The sequence below is a fragment of the Acomys minous genome (assembly GCF_964271855.1).
Source record: "Acomys minous genome assembly, chromosome: 11".
NCBI classification, from domain to species: domain Eukaryota; kingdom Metazoa; phylum Chordata; class Mammalia; order Rodentia; family Muridae; genus Acomys; species Acomys minous.
Genome location: NC_140492.1, coordinates 23,855,370 through 23,869,201, shown reverse-complemented (window position 1 = coordinate 23,869,201; position 13,832 = coordinate 23,855,370). Strand labels below are relative to the sequence as shown.

The 13,832-nt window shown below is 38.3% G+C and overlaps 1 protein-coding gene across 7 annotated transcripts in view; it reads left to right on the top strand.

The window, feature by feature from the left end:
* ROBO1 (roundabout guidance receptor 1) overlaps nucleotides 1-13,832 on the top strand; it is a 994,953-nt gene that overhangs the window by 869,244 nt on the left and 111,877 nt on the right. For all 7 annotated transcript variants that reach the window (XM_084802512.1, XM_084802517.1, XM_084802513.1 and 4 more), the window contains 3 exons: nucleotides 10,395-10,515; nucleotides 10,861-10,999; nucleotides 12,824-12,951. In XM_084802512.1, the coding sequence (XP_084658638.1) occupies nucleotides 10,395-10,515; nucleotides 10,861-10,999; nucleotides 12,824-12,951 (388 nt within the window). The remainder of the gene's footprint in view (nucleotides 1-10,394; nucleotides 10,516-10,860; nucleotides 11,000-12,823; nucleotides 12,952-13,832) is intronic.

Here is a 13,832-nt window from a genome sequence, read left to right as displayed (position 1 = left end):
TATGACAAAACCACTCTTTATATTTGCTTGCTTTTTACAGGATTCACTTTGGGGTTCTAATCTAAATGGCTTGGGAATCAGACACCTTGGGAATCAGCTAAAAGCTTATGCTGGGTCATCTGCTTTCCATTTCATCAGCAGCCCATAGGTACTGCCTGGAGTTTGGCACATTATACATTATAGGGGGGTTTTCTCCCTTGATTGTTTTAGGCACCAAACTGTAATGCCCCCGCCCAAGATGGGTTTGCAAGAGAAAATGCCAAATTCAAGTCTTCCATTATTTTTGTCTTTGAATCCCTTTTAAGCAAGCAAACTAGGTAAGGCATTAAGAAGTCTGTGTTTCTTCTTTTCATCGTTTAAATAATGCCTCGTGACTAGGTTTTCTGGTGGTGTGCTAGCACTATATAGAAAGGTCTTAATTTATTCCTCACAATGAAAAGCATCCTCTCTCTTTAACTTAACTGTGTCTCCGCAGGGTGCCTCCCAGTTGCCTGCAATTAGCTAGGCTAGATGTAGTCTGTCATCAAATTATCATAGGTGCACTTCTGCTTCTGCAAAACAGCCCACTAACCAATTTATAAATTGCTCGGAGGAAGCAGTGAAGTTCAGTAAGAGACGGAAGTAGCAGAGAACTGCAGCTGCCCCAGTCCTAGACGGAATTCTCCCTGGCTTGTGTTCTCAGCTGGCAGCCCCCCAAGCAGTGTGGAGAGCCACGTGCTCCCACTGGGATAATTGCTTTTTCTGCATGGGTCTCTTGTTGCTTCTTCCTGATGATCAAGTGTGTTTAAACTCCTGCCTGAAATCATGTTGGTTTTCAGACGGCGTTGTAAAGTGTACCAGCAAACAAATGAAATTGGATCATGTGCTCAGGCAAATATAGGACACCGATGAAAAGATCTTAATTGCCAGCTTTCCCCTAATTCTACTCTGAAGAGAGCAATCTAAAAACTCACACATTGCCCAACCCCCTCTTGTGATGCTATCCTTCTTATGTCAGAAGACTACATGTAGAAAGGTGATGTGATTGCTTCCAGTTTGTTCCCGTATTTTTCTGCCCAGGCATATGGTGTTGCCTGGCCTTTTGTTATGAAAGTTTATTTTGTATGTGTGTGCAATTCCCAGGAGCACAATTTATATGCTTTAAATAGGCTGTGAAAAATGGAATAGACAATGCCAATGAATTGGAAACATAAAGAAGAATAGTTTTCGCTATCAAGCTAATTTTTTTTTTCTAAATGATGAAGTTGAAATCTGGCTGGTTTAATTTTTTGGTACCCTACAGCAAAATAAAATATGGTTAATATTAGTATTTATGCATTATCTTCGTTTGACTCATCTCAGGGCACAGATGTTCCCCCTTTGTGTCTCTTCAGGAGGACAACACAACGTTACCTACCAGCCTTTGTGGGCCACATGGAAGCAGGATGTCTTTTCGTCAAAATGTCTCAGTGGGAAATATTTTAAACAATTCATCTTTTCTTCCTCCTTCTCAGTCTTCTCCACTCCTGTGTGAGGCTCCTGTGTCGCAGATTGAAATAACCATGGCCGCAGGGAGAAATGAAAGTTGTTTTTGTTTTGTTTCATTTGTTTCATGAATTGGTAATCAATAGCCTTATGGAAACCAGAAAGACTAAGTTAATTTACAATCAATTCAGAAAGACTGGGACAGGCCTGGTTCTAGTTTATTGTTGCTTTTAATCTAAGCACCTGTGATTTGAGATCTTCATGAGATCATTTTGTCATAGGCACAAATGTCGTTTAAAGTCTTGTTTTGAGTAATTAAATTAGCACAAACAAGTAAGCTATATGTAAATTAATTTTGAAATTAATCTTACATTGAAGAGAAATATTGATGTAATTGTGTCAGTAGTTGTTTGTCAATGTTCTTTTGTAATGGAAATTTATCAAAAAATTGAAATTTTTAATGATTACTTTTAAATTTAAGCTTCAAAGAGAAAAACAGTAATCAGTGTGTTTATACAAAAATATGATATTATGTCATAATTACTAAGCACATGATATCATCTTGATTAAAGCTGTTTTTCTTGCACAGTTCAATTCATGAATAGGAAAAATGGCCACAAAAAAACTACTGAAACTTTCTTGATACTCTATGAGACCAGAATTGCCTAAATTATCTTTTGGTTGCTTCCAATTTTTTATTACTGTGGGACATTTTGGAATACTTATCCAATCCTTTGTCATTTGTATAATAGAATTACTGATTTGTTTACCTTAGAAAGCAATGAACTAGGATTACTATTACTATTTTTTGTCATGGTTTTTTGTGGGGTTTTGGGTTTTTTTTTGGGGGGGGGGCAGGATAGGGTTTCTCTGTCTAATCTTGGCTGTCCTAAACTCTCTGAAGACCAGGCTGGCCTTGAAGTCACAGCAATCCACCTGCCTCTGCCTCCGAATACTGGAATTAAAGGCGTGTGCCACCACGCCCAGCCTTTACCATCTTTAAAATTATTAGATAAGGTCTACATATGCTGCCTAGGCTGCCCTGCAACTCACTTGCTTCAAGTCCCCAGTAATCTTCCTGGCTCTGCCTCTGAACTACTGTGATTACAGGTGTGAGCCAATGCACCCAGAGTTATTTTTGAAAAATGGGCTAGTTTGGGCTACAGGATAAGAATGCTTTCATCTGAACTGCCCAACATTAAAAGTTAAAATTACTTCTGTAGACTCATTAAAAGAATTCTCTTTCTTGCCTTTCTATATTCCATGTTTAAACAAGGTATTTTTTTAAAATTATGTTTTATTATTACTATTACTGCAATTAGGTTGATGCCAGCTTTTAAAGAATTGTTTCTGTGTGGTGGGGGTGGGGTGTACTGTTGTACATACGCATGTTTCTGTTGAAAGAACTCTTAGGGACTCTTGAGACCGGTCTGCAAAGCAGGAGATGGCTCAGCAAGTGAAGAACACCTGCTACCAATACTGAGGTCCCAACGTCAGCTTCGCATGGGGTTCAATCATGCATCAGGGCACGGCCTCCACATACACAATGTGCCACATACACTCATAAAATAAGTAAACAGATACATTGAAAATATTATTAAAAGAATATCCCTTAGGATGGCTCCAGAGTTCCTGAGGGACTGTGAATAACTGGCCATTATCTCATTGTCACTGGTGGGTCATCAAGGTATTTCTGTAATTCTCAACAGCTTGTTTCAAGTCAATGGGTTAAGGATCTAGGCAGGGTTGATAGCCCTCCTGTAGAGGGATGTCCTGCTCAGGGAGAATTAGTCAGAAATCACTTAAGAATGATACTGTCATTCCAAACTACTTTCTAATATAATATAAAAATAATCCCATGAGGGAAAAAAAACACACACACACAAGTTTTTACAAGGAAAAATCAGGTCCAAGCCTAGGCACATTAGAGAACTTTCTTCTTTGTGTTAACTAAGACCTTACTACTTACTATTTCCAAGCTTTTGGTCTTTTAAAAATTTGTGAAAATTAAGCACTGTACAATCTCTCAGTGGTATGAGGTTAATTATGTGTGTCTTATATGTAGTGCTTAAAAGATTGTTCTATGTTAGCATTCTAAACTAAGTCAGTATTCTATTGTTCGGATCCATTCCTTAGATGTTATTTCTAAAGGACACAAGTTTTTGAATGTGAAAATCTATTAAAGGAAATGGGATAAATTATAGGACAGTTTGCTGGTTACCAATTTGAAATCAACTTTGAAGCCCTTAATATAATTAGTGGTTTCGTTTTTTGGTCTGTTGAATTCAAGTCACATTAAGTTAATGTAATTAAAAGCAGAAAAGATTCTGTGTAGCCAAACTAGTTAATTAGCCCCAGTTGGCTTAGTATGTTAACCCAGAGGTGTATGGAGAATGTTGAGATGATGTCGGAGGGGGGAAAAAAGCTGTGTGACAGACACTGCAAATCATCTGACTTGCTTTAGGGTAGAAAATGAAGGCGTAGCAAGGAGTTCATGTCGAGTTCATCTTTATTTCTGATTTTAAAAAAAGCTGACTGAGGTGGGGTAAGCTGTCTACCCCATAGAACAGACAGACCAAAAATCTTACTCAATTTTCTCCTTCCCTCCCTGCCCCTCTGCCTCCCTCTCTTCTTTTCCTAGAAGCATGTTCCTCCTGTGTATGCAGAGATAATTAGCGTTTCTTCCCCCTATGTGCTGGAATTAAAAATACCGTGATTGTTCATTTTTTCCATAAAGGCATTAAAACCATTGTCTTCGCTTTGGGTGGCTCTTCCATGTCTGATCGTCTATCCTGCCATTCAGTAGAGACAGATCCATGAAGATGAGGGAGGTAGGGAGGTGTGGCCTCCTGCTCCATAGAAACACTTTTAAGCGCTTGGAGAGAACCCTTCCCCTGAGGAAAACAATCACGTCTAGTTTCTCTTAGGGAGAACTCCTAGTGCAGGAAAATAATATGTGTCAGCCACGTGGATGGTTTCCTTACCTTAATATCTCTAAAAGAGCTTTGAAAATTGGAGGCCACTCCAAAGGAAAATATCAAGTTTAAAGATAGTTGAGCTATAAACAATTTTAACGCCTTCTTCTCTCCCCTCCTCTGTCTCCTTCCTGCAAAGGAGCATGGCCACAGGGCCTGTCTCTTTTTGCTTTGATTTCATTAAGTATGTACATGGCAGAGCCAACCCCCTTCCCCCATACACACACACCACACACATACACAAAGTACTGTCTAGGGCTTATGGAAATAGGGATGTCTAGTGTGGTGCTGCTGTGGGCCAGTAATGTCCCTGGTAATGGGGAAGTAAGACCCCTCCCTGCCTTGGATTTTTGACAGAGGCTGGATGCCAGTGCATTGTCTGAAAGCTTAGCAAATTCTGCTGCACCCCTCCCCAGGATTATGTTAATTGAAGTCTCTCGGCTGCACTTCACTGTTTAACATTGTGTCTGTTCATTATACAAACTAGTTTTTGATAGGTTTACAATTTGCCTGTCAAATCCAGCTGTAGGAAGAGACCTGCCAAGAAGCATTTTCTGAGCTTGTTTTAAATAGTGCTCTTTTCACATTTGCAGTGTTTTGTGGGTGTTAGACATATTTTCCCTCTCTGTTTAGGGAGAGGGGCAACGTCCTTTTTTTGAAAATGTTGAAAGGGGCACCATGGTTTTCCATGTAGAAAGGCGGTATATACTAACAGTGTTTTTATATGACAACACAAAACAGCAGCCGGATAACTGCAGTGAATTCCTGAGAGCTCGTGTGTTGATTTGATCAAGGTGAGAGTGCTATAGTGATGTGTCTCCTTTTCTATTGAAAATGACAGACACCGCATCTTCCGTATGTGTAGTCATAGAGAACTGTGAATTTTGCATACTCCTTTTTGGTATAGCCATTGCCATACTATCACGATCACTCTCTGCAAATGGATGGCTATAATTGTTCCTCCATTCTTTTTGACTCTTGCATTGTCCTGCTCTGCTGCTTGCCCCTTGTTAACATTTTTTATTTTTTGTCTCTACACTTATTGATAGTTTCATCTATGTGTAGTCTTTTTTGAGAACTTTAGACCTTCTTGCCATGTTGACAAAGTGCCCTTGGGTACACTTGGGAGGCCCGACTCTTTTCCTTCCAGGCCAATATAGTCTATGCAGTGAACTCCAGGCCAGGGCTGCAGAGTGAGACCCTATCTCAAAAAGATGCATTTTTGTGATGCAGGTGTATCAATGGGGTTTTGTTGCTGGGATAAATGTCTGTATATTGAAGAGGTATTTATAGCCATCTGGGAAACCTCAGATTTTTTTTTTTTGAGTGAAATAAATAGCTCTGATATTACCTCATTCTGTGTCATTTCCTTCTCTTGTTTGAAAGTAGATTTATCCTTTGTTCACAGCTAGGACTCTAGGACCGAGCTTCTTAATTTCAGCAGCATTGCCATGTTGAAATGAGTACATCTTTATGGTGGAACGTGTGTGTTCTATGCATCTTAGCACTATCTCTGGCCTGTCCTTTCCAGTTCCCAGTCACACTCTTCCCTGCTGCTTTTGCTGGCAACCAAGTCACCTCCAGATACTGCAGCAATTCCCAGCGAGGCTGTGGGGTGATGGTCCCTACTGAAAAACCATCATTCAGGAGGAATTGATAGCAACATAAAAAGCCTAAGAATTACTGGTCTTTAACTTCTTTTTTTTTTTTTAAGTCTGTAGAATACATGTTTATAAAATAGGACCAGTTTATTTATATTCAATACTGAAACATCAACATATGACAAGAGAGCAGGTCTCCTGATTAATTGTAGTGTGAACTCTCTTCCGGGATTAACAAACGTACTGTAGTTGGAACTGTAAAAACAAGGTGTGCAACAGAAACTCCCTAAGATCTTATAGCTTTCTGTCCTGTAGTGTTGCTTCACCTCGGCTATTGTTCCCTCCCATTCTCTCCCAGTTGGACTTATTCCATGGCTGAGACTCTCCCAGGAGCTCCCCTATAATTCTTGTTAGTTAAATTCCCCTCCTTCTCCATTTGTATGTAATCTTTCAAAATAGAATAACATGAGGCTGTAATATATAATGTTAATTGATGCCCCATGTGGACAAAATCAAGTTGATTTAAGATTCTACATTCCCAAGCATTTAAAAATTGTAAAAGTAAATAAATATGACGTGAGATGAAAACTGTAGGAATAAATCTCTGCGCTTGGAAATGACTTATGTCATCATCCTTTAGCTCTCGTTTTCCCCTACGTATTTGACTGTGTTTTAAAATTAGTCTCTAAGCCTTCTATTTGTTGTAGATAAGCTCGGTGACTTATTGACTTTCTGATCAAAAGGCATGTTGAAGGCGGTTGTTAGTTTCCTCTTTTTTTTTTTCCTGCCACGTTAATCTAATATTGTTTGTGTTATGTCTTCTAAAATGAACTCCTTCCCTAAGTATGCAAGGTCATTTAAAGTGAGCCTTCTTGAGCCTAAGAGGAAGGGCCCCTCATGTCCACCCTTACAGAGCTAACAGCAGGACACACAGAGCACACCTCAGATCCTTCCACTTCAGTAGCGCGGGAGTGGGGGCCTTTTTTTCTTATTTTTGTTGAAATGAATGTGTTCCCCTCAATTTTTAGACTTGCTTATGCAAGTGCTTCAATGTGAGCATATCATAAAAGGGACAATAAATCTTCTCAGGAGGGTCATCACTTTATGATATCCCCACTGGTCCTCAATCTCAAGAATGCAAGTTTATTAAATACAATCTTATTAAACACTAATTATAATAATGAGCTACAGATTGTGGGTTTACTGTCCTCAGTGTCCCTCGCAAAGCCAAAGGGACAGACTTTGCCTAAAATATCAGACTGTTCCAACTTGCTGGCTGGCAAGTCCTTTTCATCTCACAAAGCCATTGTTCTTTCTTAGACATCGGGGCAGGTTCTAGGCCTCAAGAGGAGCTGGAGGCTTCCTTACATGGTTTCTTTTCATAGTTCATAGTTCATAATCAAGATGATCTGATTTTAAAAGTATAATTAAAACATACTATGACTGGCATAGCAGAAACAGGTGAAGGAAAGGTCATACTTTTCTGGACCTCGGTTCCTTTCTTGAAAAGTAAGAACATTATAACGTTTACTTTTATCATCCTCAGTAAGGCAATAGTAAAGAACATGCTAACTATATGTATACACAGAAATATGCACAAGATACCTAAGAGAACACAAACTAGTTAGCACTATGAACTATTATGAACTAAGTTTGGGTCTTGTTCTTATTGTTGTTCCTTTCACTTTATGGTTTATTGGTTGGTTGGTTGGTTGATTGGTTGGTTTGTTTTGAGCCATATTACAAGAGTGATATATTGGGGCTGTTTCTAAAAAGGAAGCATAAAAAATTGAAATGTCTGTCTATAAAGGTATAGTTTGATATTTTGTACTAAAGCTATGCAATCAAGTGGATGCTAGATATCCTTGTACAATGTGTTCAACAATTAAGATGTAAAACCATGGCCTCATTTAGTTAAAAATGCAGGTTGAAAAACATAAGTTACATGATGCTACGTTTGTAAAGTTGTGGGACTGTGCATATTTGTGTATATATGTTGGTTACTCCCACGAACTTTGTGCCACTATTGCACTAGCACAGCTTGCAAACAGGGCACCAAGAGTTTGTGACTAGGTTGGTGTTTACATTTCTCCTTTGGTGTCTTATAGAATACCTGACCATATCAAAGACTCTATAATATAGGTGTGACGGCGCTGTGTAGGCACCAGCCTAACTTATCCATGTCCAATGAGTTGTGTAGATGTTGTTTTCAGTAACATGGCCTTGCACTTAGTTTGTGAAAAGCAACCTATAGTCTTAGCAATGGCCTCTATGTTTGATCCTCCCATTATGGTCTCCTCCCCTATCCGTCCATAAATTTCTATTCTCATTCTCTTCCTAGGGAAATCTATCTGTCGGTCCCACCCCCCAGGACAGACAGACAGACAGACAGGCACACACACACACACACACACACACACACACACACACACACACACACACACCTAGTTGCTTACACTACTATACCATACCTCTGTGGTTCAACAATTGTAGCTTAGTTATCATTGGCTCAACAGCTAATAGCCACATATAAGTGAATGCATGCAGTATTTGTCTTTCTGTGTCTGGGTTACCTATCTTGTGGAATAAACAGAGAAGTATTGGCATTAACTACCCTTGAAAGTCTGGTAGAACACACCAAAACCATCTGGCCATGTGTTTTGTTTTGCTTTTTGTTTGTTTGTTTTTGTTCTTTTGTTTTGTGTTGAAGTAGGAGATTTTTTTTTAGTACTGCTTCTATTTCAGTAAGGATCTGTTGATATTGCTTATCTGATCTTGACTTAACTTTGAGAAGTGGTATATATCTAGAAAATCATTTGTTTCTTTTAAATTTTTTTTTCCAGTTTAGTGGAGCACAGGCTTTTAAAGTATGTCTTTATAATTCTCTGGATTTTTACACTAGTGTGTCTGTTTTCATGTCCTTCTTTTCATTTCTTATTTTGTTAATTTGGATATCCTTTCTCACTCTGCCTTTTAGTTAATTTGAATAGGACTTTGTCAACCTTAGTGATTTTTTTTTCCTCAAAGAGAATTTTTCTCTCTCTCTGTCATTGATTCTTAGTATGTTTTCTATTTTTATTGATTTCAGCCAAATTTCATTATTTCCTGCCATCTATTCCTTTTGGGTATGATTCTTTTTGTACTAGGTCTTCCAGATTTGCTGTTAAGTTACTAGTATGAGATCTCTGCAACTTTTTCATGTAGGCACTCAGTGCCACGAACTTGCCTCTTAGGGCAACCTTCATTGTGCCCATAAGTTTTTCTGTATTTTTAATTCATTATCATTCTTACCTAGAAAGACTTTCATTTTTGCTTCATGCCATTTTTCATTCAGTAGTGAGTTATTCAGTTTCCTTAAGTTTGTAAGCCTTCTACTGTTTAATCTGTGATAGTTGTATAGCATGCAGGGTGTTATTTCAATTTCTTTGTATCTGTTGAGATTTATTTTGTATTTGAGTATGTGGTCAGTTTTGGAGGATGTTCCCCAGGGTGCTGTGTTTGGGTAAGATTGTTGGTCAATCTCTGTTAGGTCCAATTGGTTTATGGTGTCAGTTAGCTCCAGCATTTCTCTAATTAGTTTTATCTGGATAATCTATGTACTGAGAGTTTGGAGAAGATCTGGTTATCTGCTGGAAATGGGGGCAGGGTGGGAAGGGAGGTGTCAGCCCATGGTCTGCTACAGAGCTGGAGATGAAACTGCTGGCTTGGATTTGGAGGAGCAGAGGGAAAGGTGAACTTTATTCAGTTTACTGTGACTTTCTGGATGATTTGGGGGCAGACCTATATACTTGTTGCCCCTTATGTTCCCCCACAAACTACATGGGAAGCAAAAACTGACAACAAAAGTAACATTTTCCTTTAAAGCAACTCTAGCATACTAACTAGAGATACTTTCTATGCCTAATAATACTGGAATATGAATAGTTTTATTACTTATAGCTAATACATATTTGCTTATTAATTATTTTATTATAGTACTTAAAATTTCACCCCTTTTTTTAAACTTGTTAACTATTTTTCTTCATTTAAACTTTGTGGTTTGCACCAAATTAAAAATATGAAAAGCCTTAGCTGATTTGAAACAAAAATTACACACTAAACAGTGAGACTTTACCAGATGTATAAGTAAATATACCTATGTATAGGTTTCTTATATTGTGCATTTGGAGTTCATTTTGTTTGAGCATACTGCTAATAAATAAAGCAAGTTGTATGTGCCAGCTCTTTTGCTTAATTATCCTTTGTTTCTTTTTTATTAGAAGTGGCCTTTGTTTATGAAGATCTCAACTCCATTACTGATTAAAGATTTTTTAATAATAGCTATGTCAAATGTTTTTGTTTTTGTTTTTTTAAGATACGAGGAGGAAAGCTCATGATCACTTATACCCGTAAAAGCGATGCTGGCAAGTACGTTTGTGTTGGCACCAACATGGTGGGGGAACGGGAGAGTGAAGTTGCAGAGTTAACCGTTTTAGGTAAGTGTATTTTTATCTAACATCATCTAACTCCCGTAAAACATACTCATCATTATTATTCTGTATCTTTATACAAAGGGGAAAAATCATCTTTAATCAAAGTATATAAATAACCTCCTACATAAGTGAGAAAGAAATTCCAGTATCCAGTATTTGGAGGAAAGAGAAGGGGTGAGAAGCAATCAGCAAACAGGTTGAGATTTTATGTTTAAAGGCAAAGACAAGAGATTAGTGTGAATACAAACCACAGTAAGAGGCCTATAGAAGTGGGCATCTGTGTGGGATAAAGGGATGCTCTGACCTTACTGAGCATCCTAAGGGATTTTTGATTCATTCATCTTCCAGAGAGACCATCATTTGTGAAGAGGCCGAGTAATTTGGCAGTGACTGTGGATGACAGTGCAGAATTTAAATGTGAGGCCCGAGGAGACCCTGTGCCTACGGTTCGATGGAGGAAAGATGATGGGGAGCTGCCCAAATCCAGGTACAACGGTTTAACAATGTGGCACATCAATTAGAAATTTGTTTCGAGTTAGGCCATGTAGATATCCGTAGTCAGTGTCTTAGTCCTTGCTTATGATAGCATCACTTTCAGTTTTTACTTCATGAAACTGTTGAACAACCTTCAAATTATACTCTTTTCCAAGGCTAGTGATAAGTGGTGTTATGTCCCCAATCCTGGATTGCAGCAATGAGCCCCAGTTCCCATGATCAGAACAGAAACAAAAACAAAACAAAACAAAAAAAAAATGAACAAAAAACAACAAGCAAACAAAACAGTTCTTTGTAGCATACTGTGTTGCAAAGCTAAAATGTGGGAAACAAAGTATATGAAATAAAACTTGGGTTTATAACATCATCAATTTTCAATACACTTATCATGATGTATTTGCATTGTAAGTTGAGGAATATCTCTGATGTTAGAGTCTGCGGGCCAAGATGAAATTCTGGAGAGAGTCAGTCATGCTACAGCAGCCATGGCTTGTCAATGGAGTGTCCCTTAAACATATTTCTCTTCTGCTCAGCCAAATTTAATATTACTTTTTGCAAAGGAGTAGGTGGGAGAAGGAAGAAGGATGCAGCATTAGCCATGTAACTCTGAGCCAATTAAAACTTGGACTTCCTTTTTATTAGCTGTAGTATAACTAGGAAAGGGTAGAAGCCAGGACTTTCTGATATCTGTCCAAGTCATAAGTAGGAGAGGAGCAGAGATCTAAGAAGTAGGGAGCATTCTGATGAGGCCATGGTATTGAATATTCTGTCATTTTCAAGAGGCTATTGCCTCTTGTGTATTCATGCAGCTCCATGTGCTGGGTCCTTGCTAAGTATTGGCATTGTAGCTTTAGGATGGACAGTGTCTGTGCCTAAGGAACTTTATGAAAAACTAATATAAGCATTAGTAGCTCTTCTGGCACATAGATAGTTAGAGAATCAGGAGAAACTCATTAAAGGAAAATGAACTATATATGCACACACAAACACACACATATGTATGTATGTACGTATGTATGTATGTATGTATGCATGCATCTTGATATTCTTGATATCCGGAAAAAAGAATAAAATACTGCACATAGACAGAGATGTGGTGGGAAAGTTTAGCATAGCTCATGGACAAAGTATGTGGTAAACAGTCAGGTCAGGTTGAAGTACTGGGGCCAAATGATGAGGGGATTCATGCAGTAAAGAATTTTAGCTCCCATTGCATGACAGTGCAGAACCACAAAAGGTTAGGATGCGCTGGATTAATATCCAAGAATAAACTAGGTCTGTTTGAACACTAGATGTTACTTTGTTAAGGAGAGAGGCTACACTACTGCTGTGGTTTTAACAGAAAAGAGTTAAGTTTTCTAGCAGATAAATGAAGCTAAGGCTCCTGAATTGAGAAAAACTGAAAGTGAACGGATACGTTGGATGACATATCTGTTTCAGTTTTCTACACTGCCACTAAATCCTTGAGAAGCAAGGACAAGTGGCCTCTGTATAAAATAAAATCTTCTGGGTCATAATCTTCCTGCTAGCATCTAAAAAGTCAAAATACATAAAGCCTTTGAAATTAGTATTTCATAATGGCCCCATGCCACTTAGCTTTACTTTGAGCACAGTAGCTTGAGGAAATCAACTGGTCGTTTAGAAAATGAATTAATTTGCATACAGAAAGGAATGCCGTGTTGTACACATTGTTTGTAATTGTTTAGAGATTTGGCTACAGGTGACTTGATGCCTAGCTATAGCATGGGTTCATAGTCTGGTATGATCTTCCAAGCAGAAACCCACATAAATTTGTTTTCTTTTATTATATCACCAGATATGAAATCCGAGATGACCATACTTTGAAAATTCGGAAGGTGATGGCTGGTGACATGGGATCATACACTTGTGTTGCAGAAAATATGGTTGGGAAAACTGAAGCATCAGCCACTCTGACAGTTCAAGGTAGGCAAGGAGAGGGGTTATCTGTGTGGTGGAGGAGGGGAGCACGAGGGGCGGGGCAGGAGGGTATGGGTGTGGCTTTTATACCATGAGAAATACAATGTCAATGCTTGCAGAATGCGCTACTTATTAGTTTTTATAAATATAGACTTCATTGCTCTAAACGTTTTATGTCAAATATCCAATTGGAACATTGTCTATATATTATATCATTTTGTAAGAAGTTGAATTAAAGTTTCAGGATTATGGTAAGCTTGATCTCAAATGACAAGAAGCTTTAATCTCTGTATCTTGAAATATAGTGTCCTTCTAAACTTTTAATTAAATGGCAGCTGTTCCTATGAAATGATTGTTGTAGAAAGAAAATAAATTTTACGTTTTTTCAGGCCGTGTTTTAGATGAAGATTGTGTAAACTTACAATACCAGGGGGATTCTGTAGGCCCAGAATGCAGTGTTTGTTCACAGACTAGGGACTTTGCCTTTTTCTAGTCACATAATACCTATGACAAAACACATACTCTAAGTGTATCAAGTGAGTAAATCCCACTTCTCAGCTAATTTTGATGGAGATTTCTTATTGAGTCTATATGCTGAAGTGGATAGGATGTTCAATGGCAGAAATATCCTGAAAGTCATTTGTATCTTACACTGGTGTTTACAGAGGTTTTTCTCTCCTCACCATTATGGTCAGAATTCAGGCCTCTTCTCCATCCTTCCTCATCCCTTTTCCTCTTTCTCTATGGTGTTATCATGACTCTTTATTGTTTCTCATCTGAGAACATCTATATTTTTCCTAGTGAGAAATTCTTTACTGTGGAATTAGAGAGGCAATGACCTCCAAACACATCATTGTAAAGGGTCTCCTGTTTTAACAAGTATATAT